Source organism: Rattus norvegicus, chromosome 3, assembly GCF_036323735.1.
Source record: "Rattus norvegicus strain BN/NHsdMcwi chromosome 3, GRCr8, whole genome shotgun sequence".
Lineage (NCBI taxonomy): Eukaryota > Metazoa > Chordata > Mammalia > Rodentia > Muridae > Rattus > Rattus norvegicus.
The window spans coordinates 30535499-30556041 of record NC_086021.1 but is presented as its reverse complement, the minus strand read 5'-3'; the positions used below and the strand labels follow the sequence as shown (position 1 = coordinate 30556041).

At 43.3% G+C, this 20543-nt stretch overlaps 1 protein-coding gene across 1 annotated transcript; it reads right to left on the bottom strand.

Moving 5' to 3' along the window:
* Window positions 1-16511: 16511 nt before the first annotated feature.
* On the bottom strand, window positions 16512-20111 carry Lcn4l1 (lipocalin 4-like 1). The gene is given in 7 exon segments (XM_039106053.2): window positions 16512-16582; window positions 16914-17015; window positions 17680-17703; window positions 17706-17789; window positions 18625-18695; window positions 18921-19051; window positions 20019-20111. Coding segments are annotated over 7 exon segments (576 nt in total).
* Window positions 20112-20543: the final 432 nt, after the last annotated feature.

The following is a 20543-nucleotide window of genomic DNA, read 5'->3' as shown; positions in this document are numbered from 1 at the left end:
GTTCCTCCACGAGAGGAAAAAGCCTCTCATCTAATGGGCCTGACGACTACAATGCCTCTGCCTGAGTTGTGATGGGGACCACAGGGACCTGAGAAACCTCTGTCATTTTATTTAATATACGACATCTAGGTTATAATTTATCCTTCTCAGGTCTCTGATTACATTGACGTCTAAACTAACTGTAGCTTGACAGCTAGAGAACAGGTGATAGCTTCTTGCCCCATGGTAATCCACCACCGTGTAGCTTATTGATCAGTGAATCAGCTGGTTAAGACTACCAGGTCTCTCAGACAGGCAGACAGGTGTGCCTGGCCCACCGGCTTCATGATAAAAGATGCACAGGTTTCGGATGTAACCGCTTGCTGCATCCTTATCTAAAGACTCAGTTTTCGGTGACTGCTCCACATCGGCCAACTACCTATGTCCTGTGAAAATAATTAGATGGAAAAAGATATAAACTTTATGCGAGGTCTGAGGAAGTGAAAACCTAATGAGGACTAAGAAAATATCTGAGGGTCTAGGAAGGTGTTTTGAAGTCGGCAATTGCAAGATATTAAGGTTGGAGGACATAAACCTTGATGACGACGGAGAAGAATTTAAGATGTAAAAATGCTGCGGCTTCCTTCCCCTCACCATACCATTGTTAAGACTTCAAAAGTTCAGAACCCTAACACTAATTAACGGAGTTCTGAACATTATTAGCCTTAACTCTGCTGTACGATCTGTTTTTATAATCACTAGCTCACAACTTTAAGTTTCCTTTGGTTGTCTTTTAACTATAGACTTAAGGTGTTTCTCATGCTAAAACTATACAATCACCTATCATAGTCACCAGTTCAAAATTTTAAGTTTGCTTTGTTTTTAAACATAGGCTTAAATATTTCTGTCATTATGCTAGATTTATGTACATTCAGTCTTCTGGATAGAGGGGAAAAAGCCCCTCCTGCCTCTTCTGCTCTAAGAAAGGGTTTGTTTTCCTGAGTTTGCCTTAAAGACTGTTCATGTAGTTAACAAAGTTTTTCTCTTCTATAAACTTAAAAAAAAATGATTCTCATAAGCTCCAAGAAGCACACTCAGATCGACCTCTTATGGGTCATGTGAGCTCCATCCGGGTGAGTACCTCTTCAATCAATAGCCTAAGTTCCCAGATTATGCCTATTCCAGAAGGTAGGATTCCTTCCCAGTTCCCTGGCTTGGGGACTTCCCCAACCATGAAGACTATTGGCCTAAAGGTTTCAAATGTACACCTAAGAAAAAGTTTTTCTCTCAAACCTACTTAACTTTATTTTCTGCCTTTAATAATGTATATTTGTTTCAGCATCCTGGCAAGTCCAGGTGTTTTCTCAAAATCTGAATCCAGGACAGCACCAGAGAAGCAAACCACAGATGCTCTGGTTTGCCTTCACAGATGCTTCTCCTGGGCCTGCACTTTCTTAGCCACAGATGGTACCACAGACCCTGGACAGCAATGTAACAGCCAGCTCTCTTAGGACATGACCAGGATCCCCATCCCAATTAGGTTTTCATAATACAACCCTCACCCCAAAGTCAGCAGGAAGTAGTTACAGAACACAACGAGCCCACTCCTGCCTCATCATCACCTCTTTCTAGTTCCTCACTTTAATTAAGCCAAAATGGAGGAATATTAGCATTCCCACCAGGCTCCACCGAAAAGTTACCTAGCAAAAGCTTGTATCTCCGTCTGCCAGGTATGAACCAGGAGCTAGGCTAGGCATATGAGAAGACCATTTGTGTTCTCTCTCTCTCTCTCTCTCTCTCTCTCTCTCTCTCTCTCTCTCTCTCTCTCTCCCTCCCTCCCTCCCTCCCTCCCTCCCTCCCACATGATGTCCCTGGCTGGTCTCTTCCTCCCTTCCTCTCTTTCTGTCCTTCTCCCTTTTCCTTCCCCCTCCTTTCTCTGCTTCTACCTTCTTCTCCAGGTCCTCTTCCTGCCAATAAACTTCCTTTTATACTAACCTTGTTGTATGGCTGATTCCACAGGGGAACACGTTGGCTGGGCCTGCCGAGGTGCTCCCTCCTGCTGTATCACCGCTGCTCTTTTATAAAATACAGCATTTATAGCTGGCCTCTGCCCTTGCAACCTCCCCCAAATGTGATGAAAAATAAAAATGAAAGCGAACACCCAGAGCGTCTCATTGTGGAAGCTGTAGTGTGCTGCACTGTGTCGTATGTCACACGGGATAGCTTTGGTTCACACATCTTTACTTGCTAATGTGCATTGCAATGAGCCAGGGATCTGCTGCAAGGCTTCTGCTGTGCTATCGATGCTGCATCTTCATTCGGGACTCTTCCTTATATATCCTGTTGTTGCCCTGTGTCAGGATATTCTGCAGTTTTGGGTCTGTAAAACCTTTTCACGACTTAGACAATGCCATGCTATCCTGGAGTATTTAACTGATTTGCAAACTCATTTGAGAGACTTGCAATCATACCCGGAGGTGCAAGGGAGGAACATGGAGACCTTGAGGAGAGGAAACAGGGTGGCAGGTGATGGCTGAACTGCTCTGTGCTCACCTTCTCTCCTATGGGAGAATGGCTCCTGCTACACAAATGCTGTAGGTAACCAGGGTTTCATTTCCAGAGGAATGGATTCTCCCAGCAAATTCCTGCTTAGGAGATCTGCAGAGACCGAATTTTGAGAATGATCAATAGGGGGTGCAAGACATCAGCAGAAGGGTATTCCGACCGGGCCTAGACACAGTGAATCCCGTTGTGTGCTCTCATGTTTGACCTTCCGTCCCTATGCATCTCACACTTTTGTGACTCCCATCATTTGGCTTCCATTTGCACAGCCTGGCCCTGTAAGGCTGACATCTGAGTGAACCTCGCAACACTGGGCTTATCTATGTGCCATTTCCCCTATGCCTTCATACCTGTGTGTCCTCAGGTCTGTGGCTCGTGTCTGTCCATGTGAGGTCTATGTACTTTATATCTGTGTGAGTCTGTTCATGAGACTCACAGCCACGTGTCTTCCACCTGTGCGAGAGGCCAGCGTCTGCGCATGGAAGTGGGTGTCTGGGCAGCCACTGTCCCTGGCCACATCCCTGCAATTTCCTTTGTTCCTCAGAGTTTCCAAACTTTTCTCCGACAGCCAGGTGACAGGGGATGTGGTGTTGATCTGAATGCCTCCAGTGACAGAAAGCCTCTGGAGAATACTTGTGCAGGGTGACGGTTAGTGGACAGGACCATAGCCTCAGTGTCTGCCAGTCTGTAGGGTGGGTTGAGAGGGCAGCCATCATGTGCTGAGGTACAGACATCAGCAGGTGTGGCCCAAAGCTCAGGCTGGATGTTGCAGTTGGTGCACATCCATGACATGCATAGAAGCCATGTTTGCCTTGGAAGTCCCTGACACAGCACACGGAAGACGTGCCTAGTGGCTACACCCACTGGGGCAGGCGTGAGGCCAGTGTTCCTTACGGAGCATCTCTTGTCCAGGACCTCAGGCCAATGATGAGAGATGAGCTCTGACCTCAGATCACAGCTGAGGCAGGCAGCACAGTGAGTGTGGAGCCTCTCAGGGTCGCATCCCAATAATCTGCAGGGCAGTGAGGTCAGACTGGGGCTCTGTAGTGTGGCTTTGGACTTGAGAACCTTTTTGATCCTATGGTTGAGTATCTGCTCTATTGGTCATTTCTCTGTAAAGTTGGCAACAGCTGATATCAAGTACCTGTGACCAGGAGAGCCAGCACTGTCTACGTTGTTCCATAGCTAGAGACTGAGCCCCTAACAGGATCACGAGAAGGGCTGTATTTGGCTCTTTGTGACTGAGCTGCTCTAGCTGTGACCTCTGCAAGTGTGATTCCTATAGTTTTTCCAGAGAATAATGATTGGGGAAGGGCTCCCTCTCAGGTGTGTTGGGTTCTTTGGAACAGGAGACTCATCTGACAACTCTGACTTGGTGGAGGAACCTGGTAGGAGCTCTGGAGGTTGTGGAAACCAGGGATTATCCAGACTGGGTGTCAGGACACTGGGGATCTTTTGTGCAAGGTCAGGTGGCTTGTTCAGGAGTCCACCTGCAGATGGGCGCAAACACGTGGTGTATATTATAAAGTATCCAGTCAAAGATTACTGTATCCTCCATGGAGGGGAGAACCTGTGGGTGCATCAGGTCTGAGGGTCAAACCTGTGGCAGAGTCAAGTTATCTCTTGTAATTTGGCTATCCTCTTCTGTCCTGGGAGAATACATTGGCGTTTGAGACCCACGTGACCTTGCCCCTCCGCTAGACTGAGGACCTAAGGTTGCCCATCCTTGTTCTCCTCTAAGGGAAAGCTAGAAAATACAAACTGTGACATAGATACCATAAACATCATCATTGTATCAAAGTTCACATAGCAGAGAAAAGATCCTGATTACTGTGGGCATTGTCAGAGGAGAGGAATGGGAAAAGAAACAGGAGCCAGCATATAAAACCAAGCCCCAAGCAGGAACTTGCCATCATTACCATTCAAGGGCTCAGAGGCTTGTGAGATTTCCCAATGACCAGGCAAATGTGAACACAGAAGAGGGCATGGAATGGAGCCCCTAGTACAGGTTGAGGTCGTTGCTGACACTCCAATCCTGCACATGGGAGGCATAGGCATGTGGAAGGGAGCGCCCCAGTTGGCTGCTGTGGATACCTGCAGTTATTACTCACTGCACTCCTTTGTTAGCTGGGCTCCTCTTGAAGCCACATGAATCTGGCACACACAGGTATGGGAAAGGTGTCCCTCCCCTTCTCCACACTAACAGCTTCTCCGTCCTTTAGGCCAGAAGGAAGTTCTATCAGCTCCTCATCTCTACCCACGAAAATCCGGTTTCTCTTTGGTCTCAGCTGTAGACAGTGACACCTGCCCTCATTCTCTCAAACAAGAAGCTCTAGGGAGCTTTTAGAATGTTGAAAGACTATTTTATTTCCCCTTCTGAGTGAGATACAAGTGTCTTCTGTTGGGCCCTTCATGTTTAGTTTCTTTGGGTCTGTGAATTGTAGCGTGGGTGTCCTGTACTGTATGGCTCACATCCACTGAAGTGAACACATACCATGCATGTGTCTTTGGGTTTGGGTTACCTCACTCAGGATCATATATTCTAGTTTCACCCATTTACCTGCAAATTTCATGATGTCTTTGTTTTTAACAGCAGAGTAGTATTCCATCCTGTAAATGAACCACAATTTATTTTTTATTTTTTATCTTTATTAACTTGGGTATTTCTTATTTGCATTTCAATTGGTATTCGACTTCCCGGTTTCCAGGCCAACATCCCCCTAACTCCTACCCATCCCCTTCAATATAGGCTTCCCCTCCCCATCCTCCTCCCATTACCACCCTCCTCCCAACAATCAGGTTCACTGGGGGTTCAGTCTTGGCAGGACAAGGGCTTCCCCTTCCACTGGTGCTCTTACTAGGCTATTCATTGCTACCTATGAGGTTGGAGCCCAGGGTCAGTCCATGTATAGTCTTTGGGTAGTGGCTTAGTCCCTGGAAGCTCTGGTTGCTTGGCATTGTTGTTCATATGGGATCTCGAGCCCCTTAAAGTTATTTTAGTCCTTTCTAAGATTCCTTCAATGGGGGTCCCGTTCTCAGTCCAATGGTTTAATGATGGCATTCACCTATGTATTTGCTGTATTCTTGGTGTGTCTCTCAGGAGAGATCTACCTCCGGTTCCTGTCGGCCTGCACTTCTTTGCTTCATCCATCTTGTCTAATTGGGTGGCTGTATATGTATGGGCCACATGTGGGCAGGCTCTGAATGGGTGTTCCTTCTGCCTCTGTTCAAAACTTTGACTCCCTATTCCCTGCCAAGGGTACTCTTGTTCCCCTTTTAAAGAAGGAGTGAAACATTCACATTTTGATCATCCATCTTGAGTTTCATGTGTTCTAGGCATCTAGGGTAATTCAAGCATTTGGGCTAATAGCCACTTAACAATGAGTGCATACCATGTGTGTTTTTCTGTGATTGGGTTACCTCACTCAGGATGATATTTTCCAGTTCCATTCATTTGCCTATGAATTTCATAAAGTCATTGTTTTTGATAGCTGAGTAATATTCCATTGTGTAGATGTTCCACAATTTCTGTATCCATTCCTCTGTTGAAGGGCATCTGGGTTCTTTCCAGCTTCTGGCTATTATAAATAAGGCTGCTATGAACATAGTGGAGCACGTGTCTTTGTTATATGTTGGGGCATCTTTTGGGTATATGCCCAAGAGAGGTATAGCTGGGTCCTCAGGTAGTTCAATGTCCAATTTTCTGAAGAACCTCCAGACTGATTTCCAGAATGGTTGTATCAGTCTGCAATCCCACCAACAATGGAGGAGTGTTCCTCTTTCTCCACATCCTTGCCAGCATTTGCTGTCACCTGAGTTTTTGATCTTAGCTGGTGTGAGGTGAAATCTCAGGGTTGTTTTGATTTGCATTTCCCTTATGACTAAAGATGTTGAACATTTCTTTAGGTGTTTCTCAGCCATTCGGCATTCCTCAGTTGTGAGTTCTTTGTTTAGCTCTGAACCCCATTTTTTAATAGGGTTATTTGTCTCCTTGAGGTCTAACTTCTTGAGCTCTTCGTATATTTTGGATATAAGCCCTTTATCAGTTGTTGGATTGGTAAAGATCTTTTCCCAATCTGTTGGTTGCCGTTTTGTCCTAACCACAGTGTCCTTTGCCTTCCAGAAGCTTTGCAGTTTTATGAGATCCCATTTGTCGATTCTTGATCTTAGAGCATAAGCCATTGGTGTTTTGTTCAGGAAATTTTCTCCAGTGCCCATGTGTTCGAGATGCTTCCCTAGTTTTTCTTCTATTAGTTTGAGTGTATCTGGTTTGAGGCGGAGGTCCTGGATCCACTTGGACTTAAGCTTTGTACAAGTGATAAGCATGGATCGATCTGCATTCTTCTACATGCTGACCTCCAGTTGAACCAGCACCATTTGCTGAAAATGCTATCTTTTTTCCATTGGATGGTTTTGGCTCCTTTGTCAAAAATCAAGTGACCATAAGTGTATGGGTTCATTTCTGGGTCTTCAATTCTATTCCATTGGTCTATCTGTCTTTCTCTGTACCAATACCATGCAGTTTTTATCACTATTGCTCTGTAATACTGCTTGAGTTCAGGGATAGTGATTCCCCCTGAAGTCCTTTTATTGTTGAGGATAGTTTTAGCTATCCTGGCATTTTTGTTATTCCAGATGAATTTGCAAATTGGTCTGTCTAACTCTTTGAAGAATTGGATTAGTATTTTGATGGGGACTGCATTGAATCCGTAGATCTCTTTTGGTAAAATGGCCATTTTTACAATATTAATCCTGCCAATCCATGAGCATGGGAGATCTTTCCATCTTCTGAGGTCTTCTTCAATTTCATTCTTCAGAGGCTTTAAGTTCTTATCATACAGATATTTTACTTGCTTGGTTAAAGTCATATTTTATATTATTTGGGACTATTATGAATGGCATCATTTCCCTAGTTTCCTTCTCGGCTTATTTCTCTTTTGTGTAGAGGAAGGCTACTGATTTATTTGAGTTAATTTTTTACCCAGCCACTTTGCTGAAGTTGTTTATCAGCTTTAGTAGTTCTCTGGTGGAACTTTTGGGATCACTTAAATATACTATCATATCATCTGCAAAGAGTGATATTTTGACTTCTTTTCCAATCTGTATCCCCTTGACCTCCTTTTGTTGTCTGATTGCTCTGGCTAGAACTTCAAGAACTATATTGAATAAGTAGGGAGAGAGTGGGCAGCCTTGTCTTGTTCCTGATTTCAGTGGCATTGCTTCAAGTTTCTCTCCATTTAGTTTAATGTTAGCTACTGGTTTGCTGTATATGGCTTTTACTATGTTTAGGTATGGGCCTTGAATTCCTGTTCTTTCTAGGACTTTTATCATGAAGGGGTGTTGAATTTTGTCAAATGCTTTCGCAGCACCTAATGAAATGATCATGTGGTTTTGTTCTTTCAGTTTGTTTATATAATGGATCATGTTGATGGTTTTTCATATATTAAACCATCCCTGCATGCCTGGGATGAAGCCTACTTGATCATGGTGGATGATTGTTTTGATGTGCTCTTGGATTTGGTTTGCCAGAATTTTATTGAGTATTTTTGCATCGATATTCATAAGGGAAATTGGTCTGAAGTTCTCTTTCTTTGTTGGGTCTTTGTGTGGTTTAGGTATAAGAGTAATTGTGGCTTCATAGAAGGAATTCGGTAGTGATCCATCAGTTTCAATTTTGTGGAATAGTTTGGATAATATTGGTACGAGGTCTTCTATGAAGGTCTGATAGATTTCTGCACTAAACCTGTCTAGATCTGGGCTCTTTTTGGTTGGGAGACTTTTAATGACTCCTTCTATTTCCTTAGGAGTTATGGGGTTGTTCAAATGGTTTATCTGTTCCTGATTTAACTTCGGTATCTGGTATCTGTCTAGGAAATTGTCCATTTCCTCCAGATTCTCAAGTTTTGTTGAATATAAGCTTTTGTAGTAGGATCTGATGATTTTTTGAATTTCCTCTGAATCTGTAGTTATGTCTCCCTTTTCATTTCTGATTTTGTTAATTTGGACGCACTCTCTGTGTCTTCTGGTTAGTCTGGCTAAGGGTTTATCTATCTTGTTGATTTTCTCAAAGAATCAACTTTTGGTTCTGTTGATTCTTTCTATGGTCCTTTTTGTTTCTACTTGGTTGATTTCAGCTCTGAGTTTATTTCCTGCCTCCTACTCCTCCTGGGTGTATTTGCTTCTTTTTGTTCTAGAGCTTTTAGGTGTGCTGTCAAGCTGCTGATATATGCTTTCTCCTGTTTCTTTCTGCAGGCACTCAGCGCTATGAGTTTTCCTCTTAGCACAGCTTTCATTGTGTCCCATAAGTTTGGGTATGTTGTACCTTCATTTTCATTAAATTCTACAAAGTCTTTAATTCCTTTCTTTATTTCTTCCTTGACCAGGTTATCGTTGAGTAGAGCATTGTTCAACTTCCACGTATATGTGGGCGTTCTTCCCTTATTGTTATTGAAGACCAGTTTTAGGCCGTGGTGGTCTGATAGGACGCATGGGATTATTTCTATCTTTCTGTATCTATTGAGTCCTGTTTTATGTCCAATTATATGGTCAATTTTGGAGAAAGTACCATGAGGAGCTGAGAAGAAGGTATGTCCTTTTGCTTTAGGATAGAATGTTCTATAAATATCTGTTAAGTCCATTTGGCTCATGACTTCTCTTAGTCTGTCTATGTCTCTGTTTAATTTCTGTTTCCATGATCTGTCCATTGATGAGAGTGGGGTGTTGAAACCTCCTATTATTATTGTGCGAGGTGAAATGTGTGTTTTGAGCTTTAGTAAGGTTTCTTTTAGGTGTGTAGGTGCCCTTGTATTTGGAGCATAGATATTTAGGATTGAGAGTTCATCTTGGTCGATTTTTCCTTTGAAGAATATGAAGTGCCCTTCCCTATCTTTTTTGAGGAGTTTTAGTTGAAAATCGATTTTATTTGATATTAGAATGGCTACTCCAGCTTGCTTCTTCCGACCATTTGCTTGGAAAGTTGATTTCCAGCCTTTCACTCTGAGGTAGTGTCTGTCTTTGTCTCTGAGGTGTGTTTCCTGTAGGCAGCAGAATGCAGGGTCCTCATTGCATATCCAGTTTGTTAATCTATGTCCTTTTATTGGGGAGTTGAGACCATTGACGTTGAGAGATATTAAGGAATAATGATTATTGCTTCCTGTTATAGTCATATTTGGATGTGAGGTTATGTTTGTGTGCTTTTCTTCTCTTTGTTTTGTTGCCAAGGCGATTAGTTTCTTGCTTTTTCTAGGATGTAGCTTGCCTCCTTATGTTGGGCTTTACCATTTATTATCCTTTCTAGTGCTGAATTTGCAGAAAGATATTGTGTAAATTTGGTTTTGTCATGGAATATCTTGGTTTCTCCATCTATGTTAATTCAGAGTTTTGCAGGATACAGTAACCTGGGCTGGCATTTGTGTTCTCTTAGGGTCTGTATGACATCTGTCCAGGATCTTCTGGCCTTCATAGTTTCTGGCGAAAAGTCTGGTGTGATTCTGATAGGTCTGCCTTTACATGTTACTTGACCTTTTTCCCTTACTGCTTTTAATATTTTTTCTTTATTTTGTGCATTTGGTGTTTTGACTATTATGTGATGGGAGGAGTTTCTTTTCTGGTCCAATCTATTTGGAGTTCTGTAGGCTTCTTGTATGCTTATGGGCATCTCTTTCTTTAGGTTAGGGAAGTTTTCTTCTATGATTTTGTTGAAGATATTTACTGTTCCTTGAGCTGGGAGTTCACTCTCTTCTATACCTATTATCCTTAGGTTTGATCTTCTCATTGAGTCCTGGATTTCCTGTATGTTTTGGACCAGCAGCTTTTTCCGTTTTACATTATCTTTGACAGTTGTGTAGATGATTTCTATGGAATCTTCTGCTCCTGAGATTCTCTCTTCTATCTCTTGTATTCTGTTGGTGATGCTTGTATCTATGGCTCCTTGTCTCTTCCTTTGGTTTTCTATATCCAGGGTTGTTTCCCTGTGTCCTTTCTTCATTGCTTCTATTTCCATTTTTAATTCCTTCAACTGTTTGATTGTGTTTTCCTGGAATTCTTTCAGGGATTTTTGTGATTTCTTTCTATAAGCTTCTACTTGTTCATTTATGTTTTCCTGTGTTTCTCTTTTTTTTTTTTTTTTTTTTTTTTCGGAGCTGGGGACCGAACCCAGGGCCTTGCGCTTCCTAGGCAAGCGCTCTACCACTGAGCTAAATCCCCAACCCCTCCTGTGTTTCTCTAAGGGAGTTCTTCATGTCTTTCTTGAAGTCCTCTAGCATCATGATCAAATATGATTTTAAATCTAGATCTTGCTTTTCTGGTGTGTTTGGATATTCAGTGTTTGCTTTGGTGGGAGAATTGGGCTCCGATGATGCCATGTAGTCTTGGTTTCTGTTGCTTGGGTTCCTGTGCTTGCCTCTTGCCATCAGATTATCTCTGGTGTTACTTTGTTCTGCTATTTCTGACAGTGGCTAGACTGTCCTATAGGCCTGTGTGTCATGGGAACCTGTTTTCCTGTTTTCTTTCAGCCAGTTATGGGAACAAAGTGTTCTGCTTTCAGGCATGTAGTTTTTCCTGTCTACTGGTCTTCAGCTGTTCCTGTGGGCCTGTGTCTTGAGTTCACCTGGCAGGTCGCTTGTAGCAGAAAATTTGGTTTTATGTGTGGTCCTGCAGCTCAAATTTGCTCGTGGGGTGGTGCTTTTGAGCTCTCCTGAGGGCGGCAACCAGGAGGGCCTGCACTGCCTTTTCTGGGAGCCCCTGTGCACCGGGGTCCCAGATGGCATTAGGTGTTTTCCTCTGGAGTCAGAAATGTGGGCAGAGTGTAATCTCTTCTGGATTCTCAGGCGTGTCTGCTTCTCTGAATGTTTAGCTTTCCCTCCCATGGAATTTTGGTGCAGAGAACTGTTGATCCAGTCCCTTCAGGTCCCGGTGGTGTCTGGAACATGGGGGACCTGCAGCTCCAGTGCCCCTATCTTCTGGTTCCCAGAGTCCATATACAGTTTCTTTTTTTCTTTCTTTTTTTTTGATAAAATAGCTTTAATAATTTGGAATGAATGAATACCACATACTCATACTTTATAACACACATGCTGCACTTTTACAGAAATTATTAATTACCTAATGACATAATTTGCATCAAAGGCTAAGAAGTGTAAATAGTATGAATAAATGAAGCAACTGTGAAAAAAACCGAGAACATCAAATGGAAAGATGATGTCTTAGGAAAACCACTGTGATATTCATCACATAGCTTGAATTTTTAGTATCAGAACCTTGATTAACAATTAATGACATTTAAATTGGGGATTTTTAAACAGGAAGACAATACACTATTTACACCGTATACAGTTTCTTCTTGGGCCAGGGATGTGGGCAGGGGTGGGCAGTATTGGTGGTCTCTCCCGCTCTGCAGTCTCAGGAGTGCCCACATGTCCAGGTGGTGAGCTCTCTCTCCCACGGGCTTTGGGAGCAGTGAGCTGTGGGCAGGGATCCCAGACAGCATTCTTATCTATTCTTGCTATGCTTCTGTCCAGGGGTCATTTCTCCCTGTGATACATGGACATGGGATGTTGTGGGCAGCCTAGGGCACTGGCTTTTTCTCTACTGTCCAATTTGCTGAGTAGAGCCCCTGAGATTCCAGAATCACCTTTTCTAATCCAGCTTTCACTGCCTTCCCTGATCGCTTCAAATATTATCTCTGTTTTTCAGTCATACATGATCATGTTGCACATCTCAGTGTTAGGGTGCTCCTTTGAAGTCTTGGGTGAGAGATTCCATCTAGGGTTATTGAAAAGTTCAGATATCTGGTGTTTCTGATACATTCTGACATGTTTCAGTGTCATTGTTGTCACACAGCAATCTCTCATCCATTTTTGCCTCAAGCTGTGCAGGTAGAAGAGGTTGTTAACTTGTGTAAACAAATGTGGAGTCACTTTTTGTTGAACATTTTCACAAAATAGGGTAACAGGTCAAAGCAGTTACTACAAAAATAGAATAATTCAAGACTAGCCTGAAAGTTGATATTGCCTGAAACACGGAGGTTCCTGTAGCATCCTTGCTTGGTGTCGTCACCATACTGCAGCATGAATGAAATCCCCACCAAACAAGTCAGTCCATAAATGTTCAGTTCAGCTTAACTCAAACTGCCAGGATGTCAGCTGAATGTAGCTAGGATGTCTATTGTGGGGTGACATGAGGGACTTCTAGCACTGACCTCATCCTCTCCTAATCTTAGAAGCTTAGTCTTTCTTGCATGCAGAGTCCAGTCTTTGGAGACTTCTAGAATGATCCAGTGAGCTGTGTGTACAGTGTTGTAGGTCCTTTCTACTACACAGCTCCCAACCTTTCCCAATTTCCTTTGCATTCCAGTTTCTAAGGCCTAGAATACATATCCTTAGGCTGCTCAGGGCAAAGATTGAACTTCCTGGTAACAATATTGCATGCTAGATTTTCTTGACACTCTGACAAAACACACACTAGACACAATCTGAGGGATCAGGGGATTATCTGGCTTGTCATTCTGGAGACCCCAAGCATGATGTTGGGGAAAGCAGAGTGACTGAGATAGCTCAACCATATCAGTGGGCACTTGGTCCATGGCTTGTTCACATCATAGTGCATTAGGAAGCAGAGGGCTCAGAGCTGACCCAGAGGCAGATTCCATTGACACCCCATGTGTTCTCATGAGACCAGAGTGGAAAGTTTTCATATTTTCCAACAAAGTGTTCCCAGTGGGGGCTAGTGTTCAAACCTCTGATTCTGTGGGGTCATTTCAGATTAAAATCAGGACATCCAGGAAACTAACACACAGAGAGACAGTTGTACAAAGGCACAGATGAGCACACATGCAGACCCTCATACATCATGCACATGTACACACAAAAACAGAAGTGCCCACACAGTTACATACACTCAGAAATGACCATACACTCACAAGGACACAGGTTACATAGAGACACAAACATTTGCATACACATGCATAAGCATCACTATATTGTATCTGATATTGTATCTCAGAAATGTCCACATCTAGTATTAAATACACACAGGCACAAATGAACACACTTGCTTGAACAGGCACAGACTGAAATGGCAGAGTCAGTTGTACATATGACCATGCAGACACATATGTCAATGTGCTCTCTCACATAGCTACACACACATGCACGCACGCATGCATGCATGCACACACATACGCACACACTTACACATGCACATAGAAACTGGATAATGCATTTATTCAGTGGTGTGGCATAGATCAGAGGACAAAGGAGAGGTGGAGACCCCATGTAGCTTCAGTCTGGTCCGACTTCAGTCTTATCTCATGGAAAGAAGGGTGAAGTCCTGAGAAAAGGGTGACTTTAGTTTTGGGGCACATTCTAGGGGTCTAACTATCAGGTGGCTGTGGAGCAGCAGGCAAGATATTGAGAGCTAATGTAGGATGCAGAAAGCAAGACAACACAGGAGCCATGGTACAGGAGGAAGAGACAACTCACTTCTCATTGGGGTAGGGAATAACTGGGTATCGCCATAGGGATATTGTCTGGAGAGGGTCCAGACTCTGTGCTTTGAATTGGAAGCTAAGAGAGTCATGTGGGTGTGAGGAGTCAGTTTCTGGTGGAAATGGGGCCTGGGTATGGGAGTGATGGGGACACAGGAGCCATTGTTATCCTTCTGGCTCTGGGTTCTCAGGTGTCACTACCCATTCCAATAACACTCTTTCTCCTGACAAGGTTTCCTGAGAATGAGTCAAAGAACAAGTAAGATCAAGTTACAGAAATTAACACCATGTATTCATGAGGTACAAACAAAACAGTGTAACCATTCTATAGCATGGATGAGGGCTTTGTGCAGATTAGGGGTCAAACAGTGCAAGATATACATGCTGCAGGGAGGCCAGAAGCACAGAGGCACCATGGTGACCATGCAGCTGCTCTTGTGGACTGTGGGTCTGACCCTGCCCTTTGTGGTGCAAGCAGATGAAAGGCCTGCATGACTGTAGCTCCTATAATAAGGGGGTGGTGCAAGAACTTAGATGGGTGTCTATGGTCATGAGTCTAGATTGGATAATAGTCTCAGATCTGTTGATGGTTTTCACAGGTGGAGATCTGTGCAGAGCTCAGTGTTATCCACTAAGATCTGTATTCCAGAATGGCATTTTCCTGCTATCTGTAGAGCGAGTTCATCTACAGGTTGAGCAGAAAGAGCATACAAGCCATAGGAACGGGTTGAGCGTTGTGTACTTATATTCCACTATGGAGAGACTTGCGGGAGGTCCACAAAACTCACAAAAAATCTACATGATTCATGACCTTTCCCTTTCATCAAGATTGTATAAACAATAAACAATGCAAGAAAAGAGGAGACCCTGTAGTGAAGCTGCCTTGGTTTGGTGGAGAGAGATCAAGCTATTTAGCTTACATAAAGCATCACCAATGGCCAAGGATCTTTTTATTATGCAGCCTCCTAAGTCATGTGCACTCCTCAAACTAGCCTCTCACACTGTCCTCAAAAAAAATCAGTGGGTCAGATGGATAGATTTGGGTAAAAAGATTCCTTGTTTATTGTCATTTCCAAGTCTGGAATGAAGACACACATTATCTCCAGGATAAGTCATACAACATTATACACCTTTAATCTCAGCACTTTGAAAAAGAAGCAGGATGATCTCTCTGAGTTTGAGACAAATCTAGTTTACATGGAAATTTCCAGGTCAGCCGGGTTTAAATTGGGAGACCCTGTCTCCAAACAAACTACACAAATCTTAGTACTGGTCTAAAAAGTTGAGCTTTCATTAGAGTTTATTTTTCAATGCATGTTTACCTTCCACATTTTATACATCTTAGTCTGTGTTACCTGTATAGTTTTGTTACCCAAATATTTTTTGTGGTGTCATTCATAGGTAGATCTTCCCCAAATTTGACCTAGAGAGGGTCATCTAGACCTTGAATACTGACCAATCACAGAAAAGCCAAGGTAATTACAATTACTCAGAGAGCTGCATCCAGGTCTGCATTGCTTAAGCATGATGAGGACGGTCAGGCAATCTTCCTCACTTCACCTATGTCACTGCTCCTAGGTAATTCAAAGCTAGGTTCTTCCCAGGATTCCATGAATTTCCTGAACACAACAATTTCTTTGTAGTAATCTGCAGATATTTGCAAATCCAAGGCCATCATCTGGTCCTGCCCAATCTAGTGTCTACACAAATTTTCCTAAACCAGTCAGTGTCAGACATCTTATGAAGCTACTTGACATTGGCCACATATCACTTGTACTTCCAAGTTATCACAGAACTCTACAGGACTTCTGGGTACCAAGCTAATAAGTGTCTGGTATCCAATACCTGGGTGTCTAATTCCAATACCTTTTTAACCTTAGAACTAAGAAGGCCTGCCACATACAAGTAGAACTCAGAAAATTTGCCAAATGCTTTATTGGATGCAGATGGAGTTGGGGTCAAAAGTTAAAATGTAAAGCAGGCAGGTTGGAATTCCAATGGGTAGTACTAATCAAGGAAGGAATGAGACAGGGGGTCCAGGATGAAGACCCAGATTATACATTCATTGAGCTCACAATAAGGAACCTGCTGGTAAAGGAAGATTACATTGGGAAATGCAGTAAAGTGGAATGTGGTCCAGAAGGAAGAGTAGTCCAGTGAGGTCAAGGCCATGTCCTAATGGCAAAGATGACTCAGCATTTGTGGTTCTTGTGGGCTGTGACAAAGAGAGGTACATGACTGAGAGATTCCCTCACCTTACCAGGGGAATAGCAGTTAGAGAGTAGGTACCTAGGAGTTGGGTGCATATAAGGATGTTCCTTTCAGCAAGCTTCTGGGAGATCCATTTTAAGAATACATGTGCCACAGAACTATCCTGATTTTTTTGAATTTTTAGATCTCTAAACATGTCTGGTGGGTATAGAATTAGACTAAGTGGATAGAGCATGGTATAGAAAAGACTCCGGGAATAGAAAAGACAGATTTTCTAAGTATCCAGGAAATTATGCTTGAGGACACCTCCTGGCATGATCACTGCTTCCTGACTAAGTAGGTTCCCTACAGAGTAGGAGGAAGGCAGTATGGTTAAAACCACATAGAGGCATCAATCCTGGAATTGAGGTATCTGAGATCTCTCAGTGTTTCTTCATAGTATTACTCCATCATGTATGGGAACACAAAGTTCTGTAAAACCAAGAAAAATAATATCAAATATAAGAGGGGGTCCAGGATAAAGACCCTGATTATACATGCAGCTTGGATGGCCCCATGATTAAGATCACAAGAAGGGGCCTGCTGGGAAAGGAAGACACATGTTTACATAAGAATCCTCAAATTATGGGGGAAACAAGGAGACACGGGCAAGAGGCAGAGCCGAGCATCCTCTTACCCCTCTGCTCAGGTACAATGATGTCTTCTTGAAGAAGTCCTTTGCATTGTATGAATTCCTTAAATTCTTCTAAGGCCTCCAGGTTTTCTTTTGGACACTTTCCTATGAGCAGAATTCAGATAAGCTGGTGGAGGTCTTACTACACAGCCCTACTGAAAGCCACTGACTCAAAGACAAAAAGACTGCCCAGAACTAGAGCCTTCAAACTGGAGCATATGGGAGCAAGACAGGAGGAGAATTTAGAGTGAACATGAAGGTGCAAAATGGTGATAGTGGGAGAGATTCTCCACAGGAAATGGGTATAACTGGCACACAGGGCTGCAGTATGACCAAAATATAGGTGACATCCTAAGCAGCAGAGTAACATCACACTCTAGCCAGGGAAGAAGCTTTTGTTTCAAAGTCACTAGTCTGCCTCCTGTCCCTAGGTAACATTGACCATAAAAGGTCTGTTAGGACACTGCTCTGCCTGCCATGAATCCTGAGATGGCAGGAAGTGACATGTAAGTGACTGGGGAGGACTTCTGCCCTATTACTTAGTGCCCAAGGTCATATCTGCTCATATCCCATATCTGAAAGTTCTGTATAGACTCTGCTTCCCACTTCAGAGTATCACACTGACCACATAGAACATTTTGCAGAGCTGCTCAAAGATCACCTAGGGGAATTTATACTGCCTTTTGCAAGTTGTAAATGCTATGCATTCAAATAGCTAATGGTATAGTAGGGAGCATGTGTGGGAGCTATGTTCTCTGCTGTTCCTTACCTATGAGGTGTCCTTCTTGAAATTTTTCTCAAATGGAATGCTTTCCATGTAAACAATGTAGTGGTCCTTCACTGGTAGCTCATAGATGTAGAAAAAGTTATGACAAAAAATTGAAGATTAAAAAGAAATGGATTTGTAGTATCTTTTTCAAAGACAAACTCAGAGGACACTAAGGAACAGTCTAGAAAGTTTCAACAATGACTGATGAACACCCACCCAACTAACTCCAGTCCTTGCTGTAACCTTGTCACAGGACAGAGTTTTCTCCAGAAAAAGTGTCATTCCCAGCTATAAAGTCAGAACCATGGGTGTCAGGGAAGATGGATGCTGGACCTGACTGGCAGCTTACCATCTACCCTGCCCTTCCTTCTTCCTAAATCCTAAGCTTCAGTCTCCATAGACTAGACAGTAGGCTTCTAAAGGGAAGCATAGCCTCTTCTGTGAACTAGTCTATGATTTCTGAAATCACCTGGGAATTAACTGGTTAGACTTGTCTGAAAAGTAAGCAGGGCGTGGGTGCTCCAACCCAGAAGTATGCTTTGCCAAAGATAGTCACACGCAGGCAGGATCGATGTGTTAATAACTCAATGTAAACTATAATCTCATGGGAGATGTTTGCCTGACCATGACAATGGTCATGACATTGATTATATTAATTTATTACAGAAGATTCATGTTAATCGTGGGCAGAAACATTGTGAAGGTACTAGACCCTTATTGTGTACAATGGTGAAAGCCATCTGAACACCTCCATGAGTGCATTCATTGCTCTTGTCTGACTATGGCATAATGTGAACAGATGATTCATGCTCAGGCTGCCTGAAATGCCCTACCATTATGGACTGAACCTTTAGCTGTGAGTTAAATAAATACTTTCTCCCTTAAACAGGGTTGATTATAATGGTTTATCACAGCAACAGGAGAAGAAATGAGACAGGGACTCACAGGTACTATATTGACCAGACTCCTCTGTTCTCTGCATGTGAAGTAGTACCTTAATACACTGTCCACCAGACCTGGAAAACAGGAAACTGAACTGTAGCCTATTCAGAACATGTCTATTCTCTACTGAGATTACCTCGTTCCTCATTCTTAGCACAATGACTTCTGAAATCCCATACTAACCTTTCCTAAGTTTTAGAATGCTAAGACTGTAGCCCTTGCAAGGAAGGAGTTTTTCTTTGATCAATATACAAAACACAGAGGAGAGAAAGATGAAAAAATGGATTGGGGACACTCACATGAAAGTGTTCCTGATCTCCAAGATTCCTTCTTCTGGGCATGTGAGGCTATGAGGGAATGCAACCACAGTTTGCTCCCCTGTCTGTCTCCTTTGACTCACTGTGGCCTTTAGAAACCAGATACCTGAGAGCTGGAGAAGACAGAGCCCTGAGCCCACACATGACCATCCCAATGCCTCATCCAGGTTGCCCATAGGTGTGCTGCCTGAGTATATATTCCTGGGCCCAAGATTCCCCCCTCTCCCAGGATGATAAGGTTCCACTCTGCAACCACATGCTCCTTACAATTAGATTAGAACTGCCTTTGGTGGCCCAACAGACATGGAACTTGATTATCTTTAAAGACCGAAAACAGCTGGGATTTTAGGAACCAAGACAAATGTTCTGCCAAGTGAGATTTTCTCATTCTCAGTATCACTGCTCAAGGACTTATCCCTGCTCCGACTCTGTGGACCAGGAGACCTGTGTTAGATAACAGCATTCTCTGCTGAGTATCAGAGGAATTAAACCCTCATGAGTGCTAGGCATAGTCCTCAGGCACTGGCCTGTCCCGGAGCTGGTAGGACAGTCAGCGAGGGTGCAGAGGGTACCTGGAAGAGAATGGGGGACAAGAGACGTGAAGAAGGACACCAAGACAAGAGTCTGATCAAGGTGACAATTTTATTTTTCCCCAAGGCTGAATTTATACCATAACAGGGGTAACAGAGAGAGGGGGGAAGTGGGAAACATTTATGCAGGCCAAGGACACAGCTCTCTTGTGGTCAGCTGATGTCAACAGGATGTTGGTTTTTCAGAAAGGTTACAGGTTTGTCATATCATTAGTCAGCAGGATGTTGGTTTCTCAGAAAGGTTACAGGTCATATCATTGGGCATCCTGATGTTAGATGTATTTCTCAGCAAGGTCACAACTTTGTCATATCACTATTCATCCTGACCACCAGATTTGTATCAGTCTTCTGCAGCTGGCTGGGGATTTTCCAAGAACCCAGTCATACTTAACTATACTATTAGCATCAATAATGGAGGGTTTTAAGAGCATTGCTCCCAACACTGGCCAACTGTCAAAACTTTCACATACACACCCCTGCCCTGTCTCACTTTCTTTTCATCTGAGAGGAAGGGCAGGTCATCCTGGGCCTATAGAATAGCCAACAGGCCAAACAGTGTGACAGCCAGGAGCAGGCACTTCATTTCCAGGCTGTGTGGTCTCAGACAACACAGGTTGCTAGCATGACACAATGAGGCTGTGTTGGCTCCTCAGAGAATGCTCTTTATGGCCATCAATTACACTGGCCACACCCATTCCTGGTCATCTGTCATGGCCAAATGCATATTCATAATGGGAGTAGATGTTGTTCCTGTTGGGACCTGGTGGTCATTTACTTCTACCTCTGGACAAAAGATCTGCAATGTTGTCACCATCTAAGGGTGTTACTGATGAAGGAGTCCAGAAAGTGAGTGACTCAGGTGTGGGGTGGAGGCACAGTCTGCACTCTGGGCCAGCAAAGCAGTGCTGCATTAATTCCCTTGCCATCATTAGCCCTGTTCTCATGCTTCAGATAGCCATGGCTAGCCATGATAGGTGTTTTATTGGCTCCTGCTGCTCAGAAAGGGACACTTGGC